General features: G+C 43.3%; 2 protein-coding genes across 3 annotated transcripts; both read left to right on the top strand.

Moving 5' to 3' along the window:
- Positions 1-14,599: 14,599 nt before the first annotated feature.
- Positions 14,600-26,323, top strand: LOC125539462 (protein argonaute 2). Of its 2 annotated transcripts, none has more exons than XM_048702920.2 (3): positions 14,600-15,220; positions 22,986-24,066; positions 24,492-26,323. In XM_048702920.2, the coding sequence occupies exons 1-3, from the start codon at positions 14,680-14,682 to the stop codon at positions 25,972-25,974; spliced, it is 3,105 nt and encodes a 1,034-aa protein (XP_048558877.1). In that variant the 5' UTR covers positions 14,600-14,679; the 3' UTR covers positions 25,975-26,323. The 2 variants fall into 2 exon arrangements, with proteins under 2 accessions (XP_048558877.1, XP_048558876.1); XM_048702919.2 differs by having other exon boundaries at positions 24,489-26,323.
- LOC147986437 (uncharacterized) lies at positions 15,253-22,323 on the top strand. Its single transcript, XM_087545676.1, has 4 exons — positions 15,253-18,582; positions 19,192-20,344; positions 20,537-20,653; positions 22,277-22,323. The coding sequence occupies exons 1-4, from the start codon at positions 16,870-16,872 to the stop codon at positions 22,321-22,323; spliced, it is 3,030 nt and encodes a 1,009-aa protein (XP_087401802.1). The 5' UTR covers positions 15,253-16,869.
- Positions 26,324-26,577: the final 254 nt, after the last annotated feature.

The raw sequence follows: 26,577 nt of genomic DNA, 5'->3' as shown, positions 1-26,577 counted from the left end.
TTTGGTAAAAGCTTTATTTTGACTATAAGCATGAGGAGAATTTAGCACGGATTGCAACAAGGAAATACAATCTATCAAAGAGCAATTATCATAATTAAATTCCTTGAAATCCAAAATAGTGGGTTTATTAACATCTAATGTTTTGATTTCTTCAATCCCACTTTTATCAATTTTAGCATCAAGATCTGAAACTCCGAATTTTTTGAATGCCTTCTAGGTAAAGGTGGATCATATTCAGTCCCATCATTATCAAGATTCATATTGCAAAACAACGATTTAATAGGGGACACATCAATAACTTTTTATCTTCATCTTTATTTTCATAGAAATTTGAAGAACACGCTTTCATAAAGCAATCTTTCTTAGCACGCATCCTAGCGGTTATTTCTTTGCACTCATCAATGAAAATTCTCATGGCTTTGAGAGACTCATTGATATCATGCTTAGGAGGAATAGATCTCAGTTTCAAAGTATCAACATCAAGAGAAATTCTATCAACGTTCGTAGCCAATTCATCAACTTTAAGCAATTTCTCTTCAAGCAAAGCATTGAAATTCTTTTGCGAATTCATAAATTCTTTAACACTAGTCTCAAATTCAGAGGGCATCTTATTAAAATTTCCATAAGAATTGTTGTAGGAATTACCATAATTATTAGAGGAATTGCTAGGATAAGGCCTAGGATTAAAGTTTCCTCTATACGCGTTGTTACCAAAATTATTCCTACCAACAAAATTCACATCCATAGATTCATTATTATTCTCAATCAAAGTAGACAAAGGCATAAAATTAGGATCAGAAGAAACACTCTTACTAGCAAATAATTTCATAAGTTCATCCATCTTTCCACTCAAAACATTAATTTCTTCTATCGCATGCACTTTTTGACTAGTAGATCTTTCAGTGTGCCATTGAGAATAATTAACCATAATATTATCTAGGAGTTTAGTAGCTTCTCCTAAAGTTATTTCCATAAAAGTGCCTCCCGCGGCCGAATCTAAAAGATTTCTAGAAGCAAAATTCAATCCGGCATAATTTTTTTGTATAATCATCCACAAATTCAAACCATGAGTAGGGCATTTACGTATCATTAATTTCGTCCTGTCCCAAGCTTGTGCAACATGTTCATGAACAAGTTGCTTAAAATTCATAATATCGTTTCTAAGAGAGATGATTTTAGCGGGAGGAAAATACTTAGAGATAAAAGCATCTTTGCACTCATTCCAAGAATCAATACTATTTTTAGGCAAAGACGAAAACCAAGCTTTAGCATGATTTGTAAGCGAAAAAGGAAATAGCTTCAATTTAACAATATAATTGTCCACATATTTTTTCTTTTGCATATCACACAAATTAACGAAGCTATTTAGATGAGTAGCGGCATCTTCACTAGGAAGGCCGCGAATTGATCTTTCATGACAAGATTCAAAAAAGCAGCATTGATTTCACAAGATTCAGTATCGGTAAGAGGAGCAATCGGAGTGCTAAGGATATCATTATTGTTGGTATTGGTAAAGTCACATAATTTGGTATTATCTTGAGCCATCGTGACAACCAAGCAATCCAACACACGAGCAAACGAAAAGCAAGCGAAAAATAGGCGAACGAAAAAGAGAGGGCGAATAAAACGGCAAGGGTGAAGTGGGGGAGAGGAAAACGAGAGGCAAATGGAAAATAATGTAATGCGGGAGATAAGGGTTTTTGATGGGTACTTGGTATGTTGACTTATGCGTAGACCTCCCCGGCAACGGCGCCAGAAATCCTTCTTGCTACCTCTTGAGCACTGCGTTGGTTTTCCCTTGAAGAGGAAAGGGTGATGCAGCAAAGTAGCGTAAGTATTTCCCGCAGTTTTTGAGAACCAAGGTATCAATCCAGTAGGAGGCTACGCGCGAGTCCCTCGCACCTACACAAAACAAATAAATCCTCGCAACCAACGCGATAAGGGGTTGTCAATCCCTACACGGTCACTTACGAGAGTGAGATCTGATAGATATGATAAGATAATATTTTTGGTATTTTTATGATAAATATGCAAAGTAAAATAAAAGTAACGGAAATAACTAAGTGTTGGAAGATTAATATGATGGAAAATAGACCCGGGGGCCATAGGTTTCACTAGTGGCTTCTCTCAAGAGCATAATTATTTTACGGTGGGTGAAAAAATTACTGTTGAGCAATTGACAGAATTGAGCATAGTTATGAGAATATCCAGGTATGATCATGTATATAGGCACCACGTCCGAGACAAGTAGACCGACTCCTGCCTGCATCTACTACTATTACTCCACACATCGACCGCTATCCAGCATGCATCTAGAGTATTAAGTTCATAAGAACAGAGTAACGCCTTAAGCAAGATGACATGATGTAGAGGGATAAATTCATGCAATATGATAAAAACCCCATCTTGTTATCCTCGATGGCAACAATACAATACGTGCCTTGCTACCCCTACTGTCACTGGGAAAGGACACCGCAAGATTGAACCCAAAGCTAAGCACTTCTCCCATTGCAAGAAAGATCAATCTAGTAGGCCAAACCAAACTGATAATTCGAAGAGACTTGCAAAGATAACCAATCATACATAAAAGAATTCAGAAGATTCAAATATTGTTCATAGATAAACTTGATCATAAACCCACAATTCATCGGTCTCAACAAACACACCGCAAAAGAAGATTAAATCGAATAGATCTCCACGAGAGAGGGGGGGAACATTGTATTGAGATCCAAAAAGAGAGAAGAAGCCATCTAGCTAATAACTATGGCCCCAAAGGTCTGAGGTAAACTACTCACACATCATCGGAGAGGCTATGGTGTTGATGTAGAAGCCCTCCGTGATCGATGCCCCCTCCGGCGGATCTCCGGAACAGGCCCCAAGATGGGATCTCGTGGGTACAGAAGGTTGCGGCGGTGGAATTAGGTTTTTAGCTCCGTATTTGATCGTTTGGGGGTAAGTAGGTATATATAGGAGGAAGGAGTACGTCTATGGAGCAACGTGGGGCCCACGAGGGTGGAGGACGCGCCCCCTACCTCATTCCGAAAATCACGTTCGTTCCGAAAATCACGTTCCCGAAGGTTTCATTCCGTTTGGACTCCGTTTGATATTCTTTTTCTGCGAAACTCTGAAATAGGCAAAAAACAGCAATTCTGTGCTGGGCCTCCGGTTAATAGGTTAGTCCCAAAATTAATATACAAGTGAATAATAAAGCCCAATAATGTCCAAAACAGAATATAATATAGCATGGAGCAATAAAAAATTATAGATACGTTGGAGATGTATCAGTCGATTATCCTTGGTAGACCATTTTTTAATACTGCAGGGGCTGTTATTGATTGCAACAAAGGCAATGTCACTTTTCATGTTAATGGTAATGAGCATACGGTACACTTTCCGAGGAAACAACCTCAAGTCCACAGTATCAATTCTATTGGAAAAATTCCAACGATTACTATTGGAGGTTTTGAATTTCCTCTTCCTACTGTCAAAAAGAAATATGATATTCTTATTGTCGGGGACGTGCATATCCCCATTGAGGTAACCTAGTGCTCGAAAATTCTCTAGTTTCATGCAATTTGGAATGAGTTTGTTAACAAGACTTGATCAACCTTGTTAGTGGATTCCTTTTGATGAGCATGAGATGGATGAAGTTAGAAAGCACAACCTTCTATACCCTCGTTTTACTTTCTGTTAATTAGATTAAATAAAGCAAAAATAGTATTTTCTGTCTGTTTTTTGAATTATCCTTGCAATAAAAAAATACCCCGAAAATAAAAGTTCTCCAAATGCCCCAAAAATGAAATATGATTTTTTTTCTAGAATATTTAAGAATTATTGGCACTGAGAACACACCAGAGGGGGCAACCACCTGGCCACGAGGGTGCAGGGCGCGCCCCCTGCCTCGTGGGCCCCTCGTGGCCCCCTCCACTTATTCTAGCACCCACACACTCCTTCTTCCTCCAGAAAAAATCACCACATAGCTCAAACCCGTGTTCTAGCTCGTTTTGCTGCGATTTTTGATCTCCTTGCTCAAAGCTCCACTCACAAAACTGCTTTGGGGGATTGTTCTTCGGTATGTGAGTCCTCCAATGGTCCAATTAGTTTTTGTTCTAGTGCTTTATTTATTGCAAATTTTTGCTGCTTAGGTGACCCTGTTCTTGAGCTTGCATGTCAAATTTATTTGGTCCCAAATAGTTCTAATGCATGATATAGTCTCTAGGCACTTGTGGAAGTAGTTGCTATCAATATTGTTGAGTTTGGTTCACATTTATTTTGAGTTACTAAAAAATTTCAGAAATTTTTCAGAGTAACAAATATGTTTAGGAAAATGTACCAAGGTGGTTCTTCAAGGAAGCAAGGACCCAGGCCCGCAATACGTGAGCCGGACTATGAACTACCAAGAGAAGCTCAAGTGCGGCCTTGTGAATGGCTGTCAGAAAATTTCATGGTCCAAGCAGGAATTAAGGAGGAATTTTACGCATATGTGCGTAATGCTGAACTCGAGGGCTTCATGTTAGATAAGTGCCCCAATATTACCACCTAACTGATTCCTCTGTGAGAAGATTTAAATTTACATCCTCGCGCAATTCTCACATTGTCCTATTTGATCTCTATGATAAATCTTATACCATGAACTTAGAAGATTTTAATACTGCTTGTAAACTCCCGCAATGGGGTAGTGCTAGTGAACCTCACAAATCTGAGTTTAAAGATTTTCTTGCTAGTATCACTATGGGTGAATCTAGAGAAATAACACAAGCTACCATAGGGAGCATTCATTTTCCTGCTATACATTATTTTTCTCTCTTTATAGGTAGATGCATTAACGGCAAGGACGAGGCATGTCACATGTGTGTTCCCGATCTTAGTGTTCTCAAGAGTAGTGTATTAGGAGATAAACAATACAACTTGGGGGCTATTGTTGCATGAAGGTTGCATCATAACAGTATTAGTGGAGATTTGTTTGGTGGAATTTATGCAACCCGTGTAGCTAATTATCTTGAGATACCCATACATGAAAATGATATGGAATTGCCTCTTGCTTATTTAGATTATAATGCTATGGTTTGTCATCAGTTTGTTGAGAGGAATGAACAGTTTCTCCAATACCGACTAATCTTTGACAGACGCTGCACTATCCATGTTGCTCTCCCTGCTCCTGCTTTTTTTGACTTTCAGGCAAAAAGGAAATATGTTATAACCAGGGAGGAGGCGAACGAGTACGAGAGGAGGACGGAGGCATCTCGCCTCCAAGCTGCAGCTCTTGAGGCAGTAGCTGTTGCATCTCAGTACGACCCCAGTTACAACTTTGGATATCCGCCAGGCCATCCATGGGCATAGACCAACTTAGACCAAAAGCCTAAGCTTGGGGGAGTACGTATTTCTCACCGACATTACATTCATGTTCACACACTCATTCTAGTTGTGGGTGCTCATACTTTTTCACTGTACTATCCATGCTAGTTTATTTTCTTTTCTAAGCTTCTTCATGTGTGTTTGAAAAACCTTAAGAAAAACAAAAAAAATCAGTTGTAGCTTTTTAGCTAGTTTACTTTCAATGCCTGTAGTAGTAATAAATAAAAGAAAACCCAAAAAGATTTCTCATTCTTATTTTGCTTGTTGGGAGCTTTCCCGTGTAAATAGTTTTATTTCTTTTCTTTTCTTTGGGGGTCGAGAGGAGAAGACCATGATGAAAACGTTGAGTAGCTCTTATATGCATTATTGTTGATTTAACAAAGAGCCCATATTACCTTGTCTTCTCCTGTGTATTAAAATGCCTGCAGATTCCAACTTAGTCCAATTGCACGTGCACTATTATTATTATCCACATCGTTCGATCGTGCAAGTTAAAGGCAATAATGACGATATATGATGGACTGACTGAGATGAGAGAAGCTGGTATGAACTCGACCTCTCTTGTTTTTGTAAATATGATTAGTTCATCGTTCCTAATTCATCCTATTATGCATGAAACATGTTTGCAATGACAATTAGAGATTATAGTTGCTTATGCCATGCTTAATTAGCTAGGAGTTTATAATGGTTTACCTTGCGTGCCAACATGCTATTAAAATGGTTATGTTGTGGTATGATAGGGTGGTATCCTCCTTTGAATGATTCAAGAGGCTTGACTTGGCACATGTTCACGCATCTAGTTGAAACAAAATCAACATAGCCTCCATGATATCTATGTTCATGGTGGATTACATCCTACTCATGCTTGCACTCAATGTTGATTAATTTTAGTGCATGTTCATGACTGTTGTCGCTCCCTAGTTGGTCGCTTTCCAGTCTTTTTCTAGCCTTCACTTGTACTAAGCGGGAATACTGCTTGTGCATCCACTTCCATAAACCCCAAAGTTATTCCATATGAGTCCATCATACCTTCCTATATGCGGTATCTACCTGCCGTTCCAAGTAAATTTGTATGTGCCAAACTCTAAACCTTTAAATGAAGTTCTGTTTTGTATGCTCGAATAGCTCATGTATCAACTAGGGATGTCTGTATCTTCCATGCTAGGCGGGTTATTCTCAAGAGGAGTGGACTCCGCTCCTCACTCACGAGAAAATGGCTGGTCACCGGGATGCCCAGTCCCATGCTCAAATCAAAATAATTGCAAACAAAACTCCCCCAGGACTGTTGTTAGTTGGAGGCACCCGTTGTTTCGGGCAAGCCATGGATTGATGCTTGTTGGTGGTGGGGGGTATAAACATTACCATTCTGCTTGGGAACCGCCTAAAATGTGTGTAGCATGGAAGATATCGAGATCTCTCGGTTGTTATGTTGACAATGAAAGTATGCCGCTCAAAATATTATTTATCTCTATTTCAAAAATCGAGCTCTGGCACCTCTACAAATCCCTGCTTCCCTCTGCGAAAGGTCTATCTATTTACTTTTATGTTGAGTCATCATCTTCTTATTAAAAGCACCAGTTGGAGAGCACTGCTATCATTTGCATCCATTACTATTAATTTATATTGAGTATGACTATGATTGGATCTCTTTTACCATGAATTACAATGTTTAGTCAGTCCTTGATCTTCAGAGGTGCTCTGCATTTATGTTTTACGGTCTCAGAAAGGGCTAGCGAGATACCATCTTGTTATATCATATTATGACTGTTTTGAGAAAGTGTTGTCATCTGAGATTTATTATTATTGCTCACTAGTTGATTATGCCATTGATATGAGTAAATATGAGACCTAAGTGTTATTGTGAATATGGTTAGTTCATAATCTTTGCTGAAAAATTGAATGCTGGCTTTACATATTTACAAACAACAAGAGCAAACAGAGTTTGTAAAAAAATTTCTTTATCATTTTCAGTTTATCAACTAAATTGCTTGAGGACAAGCAAATGTTTAAGCTTGGGGGAGTTGATACGTCTCCATCGTATCTACTTTTCCAAACACTTTTGCCCTTGTTTTGGACTCTAACTTGCATGATTTGAGTGGAACTAACCTGGACTGACACTGTTTTCAGCAGAATTGCCATGGTGTTATTTTTGTGCAGAAACAAAAGTTCTCGGAATGACCAGAAACTTCACGGAGAATATTTTTGGAATATATAAAAAAATACTGGTGAAAAGAATCAAGACCAAGGGGCCCACACCCTGTCCACGAGGGTGGGGGCGCGCCTACCCCCCCCCTCCCTAGGCGCGCCCCCTGCCTCGTGGGCCCCCTGGTGCTCCACCGACCTCAACTCCAACTCTATATATTCACGTTCGGGGAGGAAAAAAATCAGAGAGAAGGATTCATCGTTTTACGATATGGAGCCACCGCCAAGCCCTAATCTCTCTCGGGAGGGTTGATCTGGAGTCTGTTCGGGGCTCCGGAGAGGGGAATCCGTCGCTGTCGTCATCATCAAACTTCCTCCATCACCATTTCATGATGCTCACCGCTGTGCATGAGTAATTCCATCGTAGGCTTGCTGGACGGTGATGGGTTGGATGAGATTTACCATGTAATCGAGTTAGTTTTGTTAGGGTTTGATCCCTAGTATCCATTATGTTCTGAGATTGATGTTGCTATGACTTTGCCATGCTTAATGCTTGTCACTAGGGCCCGAGTGCCATGATTTCATATCTGAACCTATTATGTTTTCATGAATATATGTGAGTTCTTGATCCTATTTTGCAAGTCAATAGTCACATACTATGTGTTATGATCCGGTAACCCCGAAGTGAAAATAACCGGGACCACTCCCGGTGATGACCGTAGTTTGAGGAGTTCATGTATTCACTAAGTGTTAATGCTTTGGTCCGGTACTCTATTAAAATGAGGCCTTAATATCCCTTAGTTTCCAATAGGACCCCGCTGCCACGGGAGGGTAGGACAAAAGATGTCATGCAAGTTCTTTTCCATAAGCACGTACGACTATAGTCGGAATACATGCCTATGTTACATTGATGAATTGGAGCTAGTTCTATGTCACCCTATGTTATAACTTGCATGAGGAATCGCATCCGACATAATTCTCCATCACCGATCCAATGCCTACGAGCTTTTCACATATTGATCTTTGCTTAGTTACTTTTCCGTTGCCACTGTTACAATTGCTACAAAACTGCTACTGTTACTTTTGCCACCACTACCGTTACTTCCATACTACTTTGCTACTAATTACTTTGCTGCAAATATTAAGTTTTCCAGGTGTGGTTGAATTGACAACTCAACTGCTAATAGTTGAGAATATTCTTTGGCTCCCCTTGTGTCGAATCAATAAATTTGGGTTGAATACTCTACCCTCAAAAATTGTTGCGATCCCCTATACTTGTGGGTTATCACACTCCATGCCACAAAGTCTTCTGTCAAGTGTTTAGATAGAGGTATCTTTAGAATTCTCTCAGCATCAACATCAAGGAATATATCCCTAATTATCATCTCCTCCCATGTCCCTGTAACCGGATCAATGAGGTCATTTACTTTATCAACCAAACTGTTACCTCTACTTGTGAGGACTTTCCTTGTTGGACTACCCTGCACCCAATCATCATTCTAGATATCTATTTGCACGCCAGTACCAACTCTCCAAATGTGTCCCCTTTTAAAAGTTTGGAGACCCAAGAAAATACTTTGCAATGTGATTAAAGACCCCTTCTTCACTCCTACTTTAAGCAAATTACCATCCAGATAGTATTTTGCACGAAGATCCTTTGCATAGAGAGTATCTGGATGGGTTATCAATCTCCAACTCTGTTTTGCAAGCAAGGCAAGGTTAAAAGCATGAAGGTCTTGAAATCCCATACCTCCGTTACTTTTTTGTATACACATTCTCCACCATGCAAACCGATGCATCCTCTTCTGTTCCTCAGTGTCTCCCCACCAAAAGCTCGAGATGGCATCAGTTATTTCTTTGCATATCTTTTTTGGAATTTTAAACACAGATATAGCAAACACCGGTATTGACTGGATAATAGCCATCAACAAAATTTCCTTACCCCCAATGGATAAGAACTTTTGCTTCCACCCTTTAAGATGGTTAATAATTCTCTCCACTAAATATTCAAATCTGTCACTTCTATCAAGACCAGTCTTAGATGGAAGTCCGAGATATTTTTCTGAAATTGCCTCAGTCATAATATTCAACTCTTCACATACTTGGGCTTTTAACTCGACATCCACATTTGGACTGAAAAAGATACTGCTTTTCCCTTCACTCACCAATTGTCCAGAGCTTGCACAATATTCATCCAATACCTGTCTCAGCGAGGTTGCATTAACCAAATCCGCTCTCATAAGGATAAGGGAATCATCAGTAAATAATAAATGTGAAACTAATGGTGCATTTCTGCGCACCCGAACACCTTCAATGCCACGAACCTCCTCTTGTTGAGCTAAAGAACTAGACAAACCTTCTACACATATCATGAATAAATATGGAGAGAGGGGGTCCCCCTGGCGGAGTCCCCTAGTAAGGATGAACCCTTCAGTCTCTTGATCATTAAATCTCACCTTATATTTTACTGATGTAACACAGGCCATGAGTAAATAAACAATATTCTGATGAAATCCCAGTTGTATCAACATACTTTCCAAAAACTTCCATTCTACACGGTCATAGGCTTTATGCATGTCCAGTTTCACCGCACAATATCCAAACTTTCGTTTCTTTTTATTTTTTATAGTATGCGGACTTTCATAGCTAACAGAATGTTATCCGTGATTAACCTCCCAGGCACAAAAGCACTTTGCACCGAAGAAATTATATCACCAAGAAAGATTTTAAGCCTCAAAGCTATCATTTTGGATATAACTTTATACAAGACATTGCAAAGGCTAATCGGTCTGTATTGACTTATCTTTTCTGGATCATCAACCTTTGGAATAAGAACATTGACCGTATCATTCCAACCTTCAGGAATAACCTTATTGTTTATAGCACTAAGCACCATCATAGTTCACATGTCGCCAAGTATATGCCAACATTTTTTAAAGAACATTGCATGAAGACCATCAACACCTGGTGCTTTCATATCTCCAATAGAGAAAAGTGATTTCTTCACATCTTCAGCTGTGTAAGGCTTCATCATCTCATCATTCATTACCTAAGAAACCCTAGGTAGCACCTTAGCAATCAAATTCGGGTTTGGCATCACTGAAGTCTTTCTGTCCGTGTGACCTGAAGACTTGTTACACTTGAGGACTATGAATCCTCCAGCCGGTTAGGCATCGCGTTCTGAGCATCCAAGAGTCATTGTGGATCGCTGGTGAACGAAGTCTGTGAAGGTTCGGAAGTCTACCTTGAAGACTTACCAGAGTGATTGGGCGAGGACTGGTCCTTAGCTCAAGGGAATAAGGTGAAGACGTGGTCTTCTGAGTTGAATCTCAGCCTCCCTGACCAGGCGTACAGTTGTCACAGCAACTGGAACTGGTCCAACAAATCCTTGTCCTCACCAAGAGACTGGTTATATCTTCTCTCTCTCTTTACTTACAGTTTGTCTTCATGAAGTCATTGCCTGCTTGCACTATCTGTTTGACTTCACTGTATAACTACTTGTTCTGATTGGCTTCATACTATCTTCCATCCTGATCATTACTACCTAGCTGCTATTAGTCTTCATGCTTTCACTTCTTTGAATACTTGACTATGGCTTGCCTAGTGTAGTCTACCTTCCGCTACATGTTAATAGGTTCTTTTCTATTGTTTGTCTTCGAAACTTCCATGTTTTGAAGACTTTTATAAAAAACGCCTATTCACCCCCTCCTCTAGTCGACAACTAGCACTTTCACATGAAGACCCCTTCTTCATTCCTACTTTAAGCAAATTACCGTCTGGATAGTATTTTGCACGAAGATCCTTTGCATAGAGAGTATCTGGATGGGTTATCAATCTCCAACTCTGTTTTGCAAGCAAGGCAAGGTTAAAAGCATGAAGGTCTCGAAATCCCATACCTCCGTTACTTTTTTGTATACACATTCTCCACCATGCAAACCGATGCATCCTCTTCTGTTCCTCAGTGTCTCCCCACCAAAAGCTCGACATGGCATCAATTATTTCTTTGCATATCTTTTTTGGAATTTTAAACACAGACATACTAACACCGGTATTGACTGGATAATAGCCTTCAACAAAATTTCTTTACCCCCAATGGATAAGAACTTTTGCTTCCACCCTTTAAGATGGTTAATAATTCTCTCCACTAAATATTCAAATCTGTCACTTCTATCAAGACCAGTCTTAGATGGAAGTCCAAGATATTTTTCTGAAATTGCCTCAATCATATTATTCAACTCTTCACATACTTGGGCTGTTAACTCAACATCCACATTTGGACTGAAAAAGATATTGCTTTTCCCTTCACTCACCAATTGTCCAGAGCTTGCACAATATTCATCCAATACCTGTCTCAGCGAGGTTGCATTAACCAAATCCGCTCTCATAAGGATAAGGGAATCATCAGTAAATAATAAATGTGAAACTGATGGTGCATTTCTACACACCCGAACACCTTCAATGCCATGAACCTGCTCTTGTTGAGCTAAAGAACTAGACAAACCTTCTGCACATATCAAGAATAAATATGGAGAGAGGGGGTCCCCCTAGCGGAGTCCCCTAGTAGGGATGAACCCTTCAGTCTCTTGATCATTAAATCTCACCTTATATTTTACTGATGTAACATAGGCCATGAGTAAATCAACAATATTCCGGTGAAATCCCAGTTGTATCAACATACTTTCCAAAAACTTCCATTCTACACGGTCATAGGCTTTATGCATGTCCAGTTTCACCGCACAATATCCAAACTTTCGTTTCTTTTTATTTTTTATAGTATGCGGACTTTCATAGCTAACAGAATGTTATCCGTGATTAACCTCCCAGGCACAAAAGCACTTTGCACTGGAGAAATTATATCACCAAGAAAGATTTTAAGCCTCGAAGCTATCATTTTGGATATAACTTTATACAAGACATTGCAAAGGCTAATCGGTCTGTATTGACTTATCTTTTCTGGATCATCAACCTTTGAAATAAGAACAATGACCGTATCATTCCAACCTTCAGGAATAACCTTACGGAAATGTTAACGCCCACACGTGTGGGCGTTAGCCAATTCACTCACACGCCTCCATCACCGTCCAGTAACTTCTGCATGAATCTTGGCACGGATTAGCTGATTTTGTATGCCACGTAGGACAACTCGCGTGTGTGGTGTGTGAGAGAGGTCGCCCACATATCCGTTTTATCACACGGAGGGGCCGGTGTGTGGGCGTTTAGCAGTTCGCCCACACACCAGTTTTCAGTCACGCACAAGGGCTGGTGTGTGGGCGTTTGCCATCTCGCCCACACACCCGCCTCCTCTCCCACACCCAAGCTGCCAGTTGCCATGCGTTTTGCAATGTACATGGCAACTGCCCTAGTGTGATTACAAGCAGATGGCAACTCTTCTTTTTACCCGAACATGTCAGTTGCCATATGTTTTGCATGGTACATGGCAAACTGCCCTAGCATGCACGTAAGCAGATGGCAACTCTTTCTTTTTAAATGGCAACTGCCCTAGCGTGCTTGTGAGCACATGGCAACTCTCTCTTTTCCCCGAACATGTTTTTGCCATGCCTTTTTTGTAGCGCTACATGACAACTACCTAGTGTTAGTAGGTGGCAACTCCTAAAGTTTTGAAATCATGGCAACTGCAGTAGACCAGACCACACATGGCAACAGCTGTAGTTGTCCAAAAAATGGCAATCTGGAACTTTGAGCTGAGATGGCAACTGCAGTTGAGCAAACATGGCAACTGTAGTTGTCCGACATGGCAACCGTAGTTCAGCGACATGGCAACTGCACTTAAACGAACATGGACGAGGGTACGGCCCATGGAAACTGCGGGGCGCGCGGTAAAGTGTCACGTGGGGCGTGCGGGACCACGAGGTACGAGGCCTGACGTACCGGGCGTGTGGGCGTTATCTATTTCGCCCATACGCACGCGTGTAAGAGGGACCGGGAGGAAAAAAAAGAGGCGTGTGGGCGCTAGTTGTTTTGCCCACACACAGATGTGTGGGCTGATCCTCTTAGGCACCACACAGAACGTGTGGGCAGATTCCTTAACGCCCACACGTGTGGCAGTTATCGGCGTCCTAACCTTATCGTTTATAGTACTAAGCACCTTCATAGTCCGCATGTCGCCAAGTATATGCCAACATTTTTTAAAGAGCATTGCATGAAGACCATCAGCACCTGGTGCTTTCATATCTCCAATAGAGAAAAGTGATTTCTTCACATCTTCAGCTGTGTAAGGCTTCATCATCTCATCATTCATTACCTAAGAAACCTGAGGTAGCACCTTAGCAATCAAATTCGGGTTAGGCTCATCTATCTTCGTAGAGAAAAGACCTGCAAAGTAATCGGATATCAAGGGATTCAAGTATGCAGTGTCTTCACGCCATACACCTTGATCATCTTTCAACCTTTTAATACGCTTATGTGCCCTTCGTGCCGATGCAAAGTTTTGGAAATAGGAAGTGTTTTTATCACCGAAGTTAAGCTAGTCAATTCGGCTTCTTTGAGCATGGTAGATTTCTTCCTGTTCCAATAACCTTTCAAACTCGTCCGCCAACTCCTTCTATCGAGTCACATTTTCAGGTGTGAGTGCTTCCTGTGCTACAACTTCAAGCTCTTTCTAAACTGGGCCTCTTTTAGCCAGCGAGCTTCGAAACGAAGCACTTTCAACCCCATGTGATCCTGGGCTGTCTCCACTTCTAGACAACTTAGTGTTAAGTAAGTGATACAATATATTTTATAGCCGCATTTTATAAAAGAGGGTGCAATTTAACCTCTACCAGGCCCGTGTAGCTCTAGCCCTCGCTTCTCATTTCAGTTTATTGATGATGAAACCAACGAAACAAGTCATAAAGGGGGTCGGTTGTTTGAAACAAATGCAAATGGTTGACCTCCGGTCCACGGCGTCAACCAACACGCACCCAAACTACTAGCTTAATTTCCCATAATGCCCCTGTTCACCCCAACTGAAATGCGGGCGTGCTATAGGTAAAGACGTCATTTCCACTTCTGAAAATCCTCGCGCTCGCCCCCGCGTTCAATCTCGCGCCTGCTATAAGTAGGCCCCAGCGCCGTTCCCCCAACCGTCTCCCCCATTCGAAGTTCTGGAAGGGGAAAAATCCTCCAAAAACCCAAATCCCCCCCCATCAATCCGTCGCTGCTTCGTCCGACCTCCGCGTGGAGATGTCCAATCAGCGCGGCGGCGGCTACGGGGGCCCCGGCGGTGGCCAGGTGGGCCTCCGCCGAGACGGGGGAGGCGGCGGCGGCGAGGTCGCTGAGGTTGACGAAGACGGCTTTACTCCCGTCAGAATCCGCAGGAGAGGCCCCTTTCGCGGCGGGGGCGGTGGAGAAGGCAGCGGCCGCGGCCGCGGCGGAGGCGGCGGGGGCGGCGGCGCAGGCGCCCCTCTCGAGCCAAGCGGGCGAGGGCGTCAGGATGGACAGCAGCATCGGGACTCGCGCTTCCCTCGGGACGACCACGCGCAGCAGCGACAGCAGCATCCCGGCCGTGGCAACGCGGGCTGCGGCCGAGGCGGCGGGAATCACGGCAGGGTCGACAGCGACAGCACTCACGGTCCATACCAGGGCCACGGCGGAGGCGGCTTCCAAGGCCAGCACTGCTCGTCGCAGCAGCAGCAGCGTCGCAACAACCAGCAGTATGACCCGCCATGGTGGGAGCCGAAGGAGATCACACAGGCGACGAGCTCGTCTTCTTCTCGACCTGTTGGTAAGCACCGCTCCCTGATTCTACTTGCGAGCCTTGTGAACCTCGGCATCCTTGCTTCGTTCCTCTGAAATTTTCGAGACATGGGCGGTTGATCGATCAAGGGTTTCGTGATGGTTAGTGAATTAGAGCCTACCCTGTTTGATTTCGTGTATACGGTTGATCGGGGCGATGCGTTTCTCCAGCCGTACTGTTTACCTTCTGAAATTACGGGCCTGTGATTGCAAATTTTGTTGGCTGCGTGTTGATTCAGAGTAGCATTTGCGTCGGTGTGATCTGATTTCGATTCTGGTTCATGATTACTCGCAGTATATCAAGTTTTATACGGTTCTGTTGTAGTATCATGAACTCTGTAGGATAAATTCCCTTTGCTGCATTGTCTGTATTAGAGCTGTACCTACATCTTATTCTCTTGTATCTTGAATCCATAGGAAGCGTTTGATTCTTAGCTTGATAGGGTCATTACAATCCTGAATTGCTTGAAAAATTGGGAGGAAGATGTGGTGTTGAACTCGCCTACATGCTAACTGAACTCCTAAAACTGTTGTTGGTAGCCTCTGTTCTGCAATTTTGAGATGGCAAATGATTGTTTGAGAGGATGCAGAGCATATGGGATAAGAATCCTGTCAGATAGCACTAGAGGAACCTTGGTTGTTTGGTATGTCACCTTGTAGTTTCAGACATGTAGAAAATCATTTAACTACCATATCCTTCAACATACATGAAAGAATCATAGTTTTCACCAGTGAAAACCTGTATGTGATTCTTTTTGGAATTTTTTCTACGGATGTGTTATTTCACAAGTAGGCTTGCATTAATTAATGCGTCAATGGATCAGTTGCTTCATGCTATGGTTTGGAGTCAGCATGAAGAAGAACTTTGGGCCTTTTGGGGGCACCATTTGTAGTACTGTTGTGAGGAGTTAGTTGCAAATAGTAAAGTGAGAAGGGTTAAAATGTAAATGTAGTTTGTATATACTGAGACAAAGAGGAATGAATCGGGAGATAAGGTTGTTCCAGAAATCCCTAGCTTCCCCCCTTAGCTTCCTGGCTAGAGAAGAGAAATCCACAAAATCCAACAACATGGTGTCAGAGCAGGTGCTGTAGCCGCCGCCGGCGAGCAAGGGAATGGTGGTGCTCCTTGCTGTTGTCGAAGAGAGAATAGGAGTGCTTCTGGTGGTGGACTGGAGCGAATAGAAGAAGGAGCTGCGGTCAGGGTGTGAGGCGGTTCAGCGGGTTGGAGTTGAAGCTGGTGGCTGTGCGACCTGGGAGTGGTGCTCCTGCTTGTAGCCTTGTGCAGGCTGCTCGAAATCGGAAGCCTCGGCAAGGGTGTCGCCGGCAGAGAGCCAGCGCACGGATTGTGTACGGTTGGGGCAGCAGTTGGTGGAGAGCCACTGATTTGGAGGCGAGCAGAACTGTAGGTGTGGAAGCAGGCTGGAGGTGCCAAGCAGAGGTGTAGGAGAGTGTTCCCTGGAGGTGGTTGCGTGGTGTTGCTGGGCAAGATTTGTGTCCAGAAGGAGGCAGGAGCTGCTGTTGTGTTGCAACAGAGAAAGAAGCACCAAAGGTCACAAGTGTGCTTGGTCCTGAAGCAAGAGGATTTCTGGGCTGCTGAAGACCAGGTCAGAGCAGCACATCAAGGAGAGGTTTGCAACGATGGGTGACAAGGATGCCGCTCCATCGGGAGTCACGGCAGGGGAGCTTGCAGCGGTGTTGCAAGCCATGGATGAGAAATACAGATTGTTGTTCGAGGCTATGAGCAAGCAAGGAGGGAGTTCAAAACCAGAAGCAGAGGTCAAGGAGGAGGTTCATCCATTGCAGATGCCCCTGGTGAAGTTAGATGGGTCTGAAACCTATGCAAGTTGGGCAGAGCACGCAGAGACAATTCTTGTCTCAAGAAGTCTAGAGGGCTATATACATGGGGCAATTGAAAAACCAGCTGACGAGAACTCCAAGGAAGGCCAGAAGTGGAAGATGACCAACGCATTGGTGAGAGCATGGCTGCTGAGTTCAGTCTCACCTCAAATTGCTAAGCAGGTGGAAAGGATTAAGGAGGCGTCAGAAATTTGGCGGCTACTGAAAGGTACATATTCTGGAGTCGGTAATGAGATGCTTGCTTGTAAAATTCAGAAGGAGCTGCAGGGGTTGAGTCAGGGTGACAAATCAGTTGTGGATTATGTGTCCGAGTTGAAGAGATTGTGGAGTGAGATTGATTACTTTGATCCAATTGATATGGAGTGTGGCAAGTGTATTGAGAAATTTAACAAGTGGACGGAAAAGAGACGTGTGAGGGACTTCCTAAATGGACTTCATTCTAAGTATGAAAACAGGAGGGCTGCACTGTATGGTAGCGGAAAGCTTCCTACACTGGAGCAGGCAATATCAGCTATCATTAGTGAGGAAACCAGGTTGAAATTAGAGGCAGCCGGGTCAGTGATGCAAGGTATCATGCAGCGGCGATCAGCACTCTATGCAGCAGAGGGTGGAAATTATCAAAGGTCGGGATCAAATACAACTGAGAAGAAATGCTTCGAGTGCGGTCAGCCAGGACATTTGAAGTTTTCATGCCCTGAGTTAATGGGAGGCGGCAGAGGAAGAGGGCAGGACTGGCGTGGAAGAGGCTGTGGCCGTGGGCTTGAAGGACGAGGCTACCGTGGGCGAGGTACACGCCCTGCTGCTAAAGCAAACACGTCGGTGATCACTGAAAATACCACCCAAACTATGAGTGTTGAGATGACTGCTGAGGATTGGGAGAAGTGGTGTCAATTCAAGGGGCTTTCTCTAGGTGACAAGCCAACTGTTGAAGCGCCTACCTCTGCAGCCTTAGCAAATTTTGGTGGTAACAACTCTCACACTGTGATAGATAAGTCCATTGATGCACCATGGTTATTAGATTCAGGTGCATCTAGACATATGGCTGGTTCCTACAGAAATTTTATTGACTATACTCCTGATTTAAATAAGCAAACCGTTAAATTAGCTGATGGCTCCTCCCAAACCATTATGGGATCAGGGACAATTATGTGTAGCACTGATATGTCTTTGTCATCTGTTTTGCATGTTCCCTCGTTCCCAATAAATCTGCTATCCATCAGTTGCATCACAAATGAACTTAATTGTGTTGCTATCTTCTTTCCATCATGGTGCTTGTTTCAGGAACTTGGGACTGGAAGAAGACTTGGGACGGGGATCATGCATGATGGACTGTATTATCTGGATAATAATGTGCCACCTGTGGTTGCAGCTGTTGCGTCCCTTACACCACTTGACGAATTCCTTCTTCACCACCGCAGGCTAGGACATATGTCTTTTGTCACCCTTGGTAGGCTTTATCCTACTCTTTATAGTAAAGTTAACCAGGGGAGTCTAGTATGTGACGCTTGTCAATATGGTAAACAAACACGTAGCTCCTATACATCGTCTGATAATAGAAGTGACACACCACTTCAAGTTATACATTCTGATGTGTGGGGTCCTAGTGGAGTTCCATCTTTAAATGGATATCGCTCGTTTGTTACCTTTATTGACTGTTGTACTAGAGTGACTTGGGTTTATGTGTTGAAGAACAAGAACGATGTGTTTGAATGCTTTGTTGATTTTCATAATATGATCAGAACGCAATATAATGCTTGTGTGAAAACATTTCGCACTGATAATGGCACGGAGTATGTGAACAAGGAATTTGATGAGTACTTATCCAGTTTTGGGATTATTCATCACACAACTTGTCCAGGTACTTCAGAGCAGAATGGTTTGGCAGAAAGGAAGAATAGACATCTTCTGGAAATCACTCGTTGCATAATGATATCTATGAATGTTCCTAAGTTTTTGTGGGGTGAAGCTGTAATGACAGCTGCTTACTTGATGAATAGAATGCCATCCAGGGTACTTGGTTATAAAACACCGTTAGAGTGTCTAACGGGTGAAACAAAATATGTGATTCCACCTAAGGTCTTTGGGTGTGTTTGTTTTGTGAAGGATTATAGACCATCTGTTGGCAAGCTAGATCCAAAGGCGTTAAAGTGTGTATTCGTGGGGTACTCTGGTAAGCAGAAGGGATATAAATGTTGGTGTCCATCTGAAAGGAGAATGTTTGTGAGTATGGATGTGGTATTTAGGGAGCAGGAACCATTCTATGGTGAACCGACGGATTTAACCGATGTCTTCCCTGATTTGTTTGCTAATGAAAATGAAAATTTAGATGCAGATTGTGAGACAGGGGGAGATAAGGAAGACGAAGATGATGCAACATCAAGAAAGATGATAATTGGGGTAATTCCAGTGGAAACAGAGCAAGAACGAAGACATGAGCAGCAGTATGATACATCAAGTGAAGCATTCCGGTGGCCAAAACCAAATGAGGAAAGGGAGATTCAGGTGTATACACGAAGACGTCGTATTGAGGAGGAAAGGATGCAAGTGTTGGAACCTGAGCCTGAGGCTTATGGGCAACATGGTGAGCAAGAGAAGGAGGCTGACCAACAAGATAATACTCAAGTTCAAACTAGTGATACTGGACCTTCCTTGGACAGTGGTAACATCTCTTCTCAATATGACGACCTTGATGTCCCAATAGCTTATAGAAAGCAACCACGAGCTAGTGCCAGAAAATTGCCCTCTAAATTGGATCCTTATAATGTCTCCAACTATGTCTCTTATGACATTGTTGGTCCTTCTTACAAGTCCTTTATTGCAGCGCTGGATTCTGCAGAACCCTTACCACGGGACTGGCAGGAGGCAAAATTAAACCCAAAATGGAGGGCAGCAATGCTTGAGGAGATGTCTGCTCTTGACAAGAATAATACATGGGTAATTACTCCACTTCCTTGTAACAAGAAAGTGGTAGGTTGCAAATGGGTGTTTACCATAAAACATACACCCGAAGGGAAAGTAGATAGATATAAGGCGAGACTTGTGGCGAAAGGTTATAGCCAGACATATGGGGTGGACTATGATGAAACCTTCGCCCCAGTTGCAAAGATGAACACCATCAGAGCTTTAATCTCGGTGGCAGCAAATAACAATTGGAAGTTGTTTCAGCTAGATGTGAAGAATGCATTTCTTCATGGAGATTTGAAAGAAGAAGTTTATATGGAGATTCCACCAGGGTTCAGTGGGCCTGAGACAATGGGTAAAGTGTGTAGATTGAAGAAATCACTTTATGGACTTAAACAGTCACCAAGGGCTTGGTTTGGGAGATTTCGCAAGGAAGTCTGCACTTTGGGTTTTCGACAAAGCAATGCTGACCATACCCTTTTCTTTAAGCACCACGAAAATAAAACTGTCGTATTGGTCGTATATGTTGATGACATTGTGATCACAGGGAATGATGATGTGGAGATAAAGAACTTGAAGAAAATGTTGGCGAAGTCATTTGAAGTCAAAGACCTTGGCTTCCTCCACTTCTTCCTGGGAATAGAAGTAGCTTATGGAGCTCAAGGTATCTATATCTCTCAAAGGAAATATGTGCTTGATCTTCTCGCTGAAACTAGGATGCTTGAAAGTAAACCAGCTGCCACACCAATTGAGCCAAACCTTCGTATTACAGCCAATTCAGGAGAACCTGTTGATAGGGGGAGATACCAGAGACTTGTGGGACGTTTAATCTATCTATCCCATACTAGACCAGACATTGCATATGCTGTAAGCCTCGTGAGTAAATATATGCATGATCCTCGATCAGGTCATCTAGATGCAGTAAATAGAATTCTGCGGTATCTCAAAGGTTGTCCTGGAAAAGGAATTCTCCTTTCCAACCATGGGCATCTAGAAGTTGAGGGATACACAGACGCTGATTGGGCTGGGTGCTTGGATGACAGGAGATCCACTTCAGGTTATTGCATCTTCTTGGGAGGAAATTTAGTCAGTTGGAGGAGTAAGAAGCAAAGTGTTGTCGCCAGATCCACGGCAGAAGCAGAGCTGCGATCCATGGCTTCAGGGCTATGTGAGTTGTTATGGCTTCGATTATTATTAACTGAACTTCGGTTGTTTAAAGGAGGACCACTCAGGCTCCATTGTGATAATCAAGCCGCAATCAACATTGTCAACAATCCGGTTCAGCATGATAGAACAAAACATATCGAAATTGATAGACATTTTATTAAGGAGAAACTTGATGAGGGAGTACTTCAAGTAGGTTTTGTTAAAACTGGAGACCAACTTGCGGATGTATTAACAAAGGGCGTGAGTGTTGTATCCTTCTTTAAGTTGTGTGGCAAGATGGGGCTCTTAGACATTTTCACCCCATCTTGAGGGGGAGTGTTGTGAGGAGTTAGTTGCAAATAGTAAAGTGAGAAGGGTTAAAATGTAAATGTAGTTTGTATATACTGAGACAAAGAGGAATGAATCGGGAGATAAGGTTCTTCCAGAAATCCCTAGCTTCCCCCCTTAGCTTCCTGGCTAGAGAAGAGAAATCCACAAAATCCAACAACAAGTACCGTTTCCTGATTGTACTTGCGAGCCTTGTGAACTCTGACATGATTCGGTTGTTCCTCGGAAATGTTCGAAACATGGGCGGAGTTGATCGATCACGTGATCAGCAATTTTGTGATGGTTAGTCATTAGAGCCTATGCTGTTTGATTTCACGTATGTGGTTGATCAAGGCGATTCGTTTGTCCAGACGTCCATGTTGTAGTAGCGTGGACTGCTGTCTTGTTTGAAGCTACAGGCCTGTGATTGCAATTTTCGTTAGTTGTGTGCTGATTTAGAGTAGCATTTGCATCGGTGTAATCTTATATTGTTTCTTATTTTGATCATGGTTCATGATTATGCAGTACATGAAGTTTTATATGTTTCTGTTTGTAGTATTGTGGATGCCCAAATGTACTTCATTCTTTATGGATCTAGATAGATTAGACTGAGGTTTATCTCTCTGTATGATAAGTTCCATGTGCTGCATGCCTGCATTGTCTCATGATTATGCAGTTTCTAAAGTTTTATACGCTTCTGTTGTAGTATTATGAACGCCTGTGTGTACTCCAAGGTTTCTAGATTAAGATAAATAGGAATGAGGGTTATCTCTCTGTCTGACAAGTTCCCTTAGCTGCATTGTCTGTATTGCAGCTTTACTTATAGCAGCTATTGATCCATCTTGTTCTCTTGTGTCTTGAATCCATATGAAGTGTTTGATTCCTAGCTTGATAGGGTCATTATAATCCTGTTTTGCTTGAAAAAGTGGAAGATACGGTGATGAACTCGTCTACATGCTAACTGAACTTCTAAACTGTTATTAGTAACCTCTGTTCCACAATTTTGTTATGGTAATAGTTGTTTTAGATGATGCATAGCATATGAGATAAAAATAAATCCTGTCAGATAACACTAGAATTTGGTATGTCACCTTGTAGTTTCAGAACATCATTTAACTACTGTATCCTTTATCCGAAGACAGGAAAGCATCACAGTTTTCACCAGTGAAAACCTGTATCTGATTCTTTTTGGGACTGTTCTCTTACGAGTGTGTGTATTTCACAAGTTAGGCTTGCATGCATGGGTCAATAGAAGTTGCTTCATGCTGTGGTTTGGAGTCAGCATGGGAAACAACTTTGAGCCTTTTGGGGTCACCCTTTGTAGTAGTAGGGGTACGAAATGAATTGCGGAGCGGTGGTGGTGGGAGGCATTTACTATCTGAAGTTCAAAAGGATGAGCGGTTTCCTCTCCATATAGTTACATTTTCTTCTGCATTTACTTCTCCCTCTCTGACAGCACGCCACATTACTGTTTTCCTTGTTTGCAACCTTCGTTGTTTCTAACTGCTCTTGTTCCCCTCTAGGCTGTCCACTTGAAAAGATAGAAGTCAAACTGCTCGTGAACCACTTCAGAATCGAGTTTGGAGGATCAACTATCTTTTGCTATGGGATCGAGCTTGGCCAAGATTCTTCTGAGACTTCAGATCAGAGGTTTGCAACGGCTAAACTCTTGGAGATACTTGCGCGGCCTCCATATTCATTAGCTGCTGCCTCTGATGGCAAGGGCCATCTGTTCACCTTTGCCAAACTGCCACAAAGTGTATATCCAGTGGAAGTCCGGTCACGGACCTACAATGTATCAGCAGTGCTCAAGCCGGACCTGGAGCTGAGGCAACCCCTTCGGCCGCCTGTGACTAAAGGGATCTTGCCGGCTCTTGATGCCATTGTGCGTGAGGCCTCTAGCTCAGGCAAGATTATCATCGGTCAGACATTTTATTCACAGCAGCAGCGTCCTAAGATCAGCTCTCATGGGGCCTTTACTACCGAAGCTCTGGAAGGAACCATGCAGACCCTAAAAGCCACCGAGCAAGGGCTGGTGTTGTGCGTAGACTATTCAGTTATGGAGTTTTGCCGAGATGGAAGCAGTGTTATGGATCTTGTTAAGCACTTGGTGAAGCGGTTTGACACTGATATTCCCTTTGACATGGAAACAGCTCTAGACGAGAAGCAACAGAAATATTTGGAGAGTCAGCTGAAAGGCCTCTGTATCACAGTGAATTACCTGAAGAAGTCCTCCAAAGGGAAAGACAATGGGACCAGAATTCGGAAGTACAAGGTTCAAGGTTTGACAGCCGAGCCTGCGCAACTTATCACATTCGAGGACTTTGATTCAGGGAAGCCCCCCCATAAGCTTGTTGAGTATTATCGTGAGCAGTATGAAGTGGAGATTCAGTATAAGATGCTTCCATGCTTGGACTTGAGCACGACAAATGGCAGACCAAATTATGTCCCGATTGAGCTCTGTACTCTTCATCGACGGCAGAAGTATCCCAAGGACAATACACTCAAGGGTTCCAAGCAGAAGCCAAAGGACAAGCCACTCGAATCAAATGCCCGGAAAGATAGGATTCTGGATATGGTAAAACCTCCAGAAGGGCCTTGCAGGTAACTGTTTTGAGTTTGGGTGCCCTTCTACTGTTTGTAAACGCCTGACCATGCATTCTTTCTTTTTGTCAAACCTGACGACTTAATCTATACGTGTTGTTTATTTGTTAAATCCAATGCAATGCATTTTGCTAGCTATTCAGTTCAATGGTTTTTTTCTGTGTAAACAGTACATCTAGAATAAAACTTGAAAGTTGTGCTAACATAGATGCTAATTGAAAAAAAAGAAGTTTAACCATGCTTGGATTCAGTATAAAAATGAAGTTTAACCATGTTTGTATCTAAGTATTTTCTGGAATTTTCTTTCTTTGGACAGAACTGATCTTTGCCTTTCATTCAAGAAAGGATCTGATCTAATTGTAAAAATTTAGCAAACTGAACTCATGTTTATTATCAGTCACTAATTATCACTTTACTTTCAGCAGTAGCAGAGGCCAGCAATTTAACATTACATTGAACAGAGAGATGACAGAAGTCACGGGTACTATTCTTGCTCCCCCCACCCTGACAGTCGGCTCCTCCACTGGCCGCCGCGACTACAATATCACCAAGAAAAACTGCCAGTGGAACCTCATGAATTGGATGAAACTGGTAGACGGCAAAGTACTGAAGTGCTGGGGCATTCTCGACTTCAGTGCAAGTGCAACGCCATCTCACTCTGGCCAGGAAGGGCCGCTTGATGGAGACAAGTTCATTCGCAATATTGTCAGGAAGTGTCTTAACCTTGGCATTCAGATGGACGGACAAGACTGTGTTGTGCGTCGGTCAGCAATGTCAGTGCTATCTGATCCGGGCAAACTACGCAAGGAGCTTATCCAGGTGAAGAAGGATGCGGAGGAGCGCACGCAGAAGAAGCTGCAACTCCTCTTCTGCCCGATGTCTGAGCAGCACCGTGGGTACAAGATACTGAAGATGATCTGCGAGACAGAGCTGGGGATCCAAACCCAGTGTCTGTTGAGCCACCTCGCAAACAAAGGCAAGGGCCAGGACCAGTACTTGTCCAACCTTGCCCTCAAGATCAACATCAAGCTCGGGGGAAGCAACATGCAGCTATCTGACCAGCTTCCAAAGGTGACTGGCTCACGTTTCATGTTCATCGGCGCGGACGTGAACCACCCGCCTCCAGGAGACACGGTGAGTCTGTCGATAGCAGCTGTTGTGGCGTCCATGGATTGCCCTAGCGCCAGCCAGTACGTGCCGAGAATCCGTGCCCAGAAGCGCGGCACGGAGGAGATCGATAACCTCGGTACCATGTGTAAGGAGCTCATCCAAGTCTACATGGAAAGGAACGGCGGCTTCAAGCCAGACAAGATCATTTACTTCCGCGATGGCGTGAGCGACGAGCAGTTCAAGATGGTCCTTGACAAGGAGCTAGTGTCTATGGAGAAGGGTATCTGCGAAGACGACTACTCGCCGACGATCACAGTTGTCGTGGCCAAGAAGCGGCACAACACGCGGCTGTTCCCCAAGGACGAAAACGAGCTGCAGACAACGAATGGCAATGTGCTCCCTGGCACGGTCGTCGACACAGTTGTGGTCGACGGGTCGCACGATGACTTCTTCCTCTGCAGCCACGACGGGCTGCACGGGACGAGCCGGCCCACGCACTACTACATGCTGAAGAACGGGCACGGCTTCAAGCCCGTGGACCTGCAGAAGCTGGTGTACAGCATGTGCTTCATGTTCGCTCGCTGCACCAAGCCAGTGTCGCTGACGGCGCCCATCAAGTACGCCGACACCGCGGCCTACCGCGGCAGGGACTACTACGACAGCAGGATGGTGTCCCAGCAGTTCCAGGTCCAGGAGCCCGGGCCATCATCGTCGGCCTCCGTCCCCGCGGGTGCTCCCCTGTTCCGGGGTATGCCCGAGGTGCACGCTGGTCTCAAGGACAGCATGTTCTTCATCTGATGCCGCATGCTTTTCAGCATGGTATAAGCTCCAACCCTGCGTTCTGCTTCTTGTGTGCGCCTTCTTGCTGTGTATGGTGAAGGCCTTTGGCTGGCGCTTCTGTTACATATTTGCTGTGTTCTGTAGATGCTCGTCAAACTGACTCTTTACAGCATTGCTGTGTTTCTGTACATGCTCGCCAAATTGGCTGTTACAGCATTGCTGTGTTTCTGTACATGCTCGCCAAATTGGCTGTTACAGCTTTGCTGTGTTTCTGTACATGCTCGCCAAATTGGCTTGTTACAAACTTGTTCTGCACACATTCTGTTCCTGATTACTGTAAATCAACAAAGAACTAGTTTCAGTCTTCCTTCCTTTTTGCTTTATCATATTTCATATTCCAGCAGATGTTGGATGTGAGTTTCCAACAAGTTGAGAACTGCAGTCCTGAGGGAGGATGAGATTTTTTTTACCATTTCTTTTGGCATTCTTGGGATCAGCCAAATGTTGTATGTACAAGGCACACAGTTACATACTCCCTCTGTCTCAAAATAAATGACTCACTCCGTCCGAAAATAAGCGACTCGCTTATTTTGGGACGGAGCGGGTACAAAATATCCCTTT

The sequence above is a fragment of the Triticum urartu genome, chromosome 2A (assembly GCF_056163025.1).
Source record: "Triticum urartu cultivar PI428250 chromosome 2A, HENAU_Tu73, whole genome shotgun sequence".
Lineage (NCBI taxonomy): Eukaryota > Viridiplantae > Streptophyta > Magnoliopsida > Poales > Poaceae > Triticum > Triticum urartu.
Note: the sequence above shows the minus strand (reverse complement) of the source record. Positions and strands in the feature narration are given on the sequence as shown.

Excerpts from the sequence above, each read along its gene's own strand:
- LOC147986437 (XM_087545676.1), top strand. The coding sequence starts at position 16,870 with ATGGGTGACAAGGATGCCGCTCCATCGGGAGTCACGGCAGGGGAGCTT. Across the intron at positions 20,345-20,536 it reads CAGTGGGCCTGAGACAATGG|GGAATGATGATGTGGAGATA; the intron begins GTAAAGTGTGTA and ends TTGTGATCACAG. Across the intron at positions 20,654-22,276 it reads AGTAGCTTATGGAGCTCAAG|CTTTACTTATAGCAGCTATT; the intron begins GTATCTATATCT and ends TCTGTATTGCAG.
- LOC125539462 (XM_048702919.2), top strand. The coding sequence starts at position 14,680 with ATGTCCAATCAGCGCGGCGGCGGCTACGGGGGCCCCGGCGGTGGCCAG. Across the intron at positions 15,221-22,985 it reads GTCTTCTTCTCGACCTGTTG|GCTGTCCACTTGAAAAGATA; the intron begins GTAAGCACCGCT and ends GTTCCCCTCTAG. Across the intron at positions 24,067-24,488 it reads CCTCCAGAAGGGCCTTGCAG|CAGTAGCAGAGGCCAGCAAT; the intron begins GTAACTGTTTTG and ends CTTTACTTTCAG.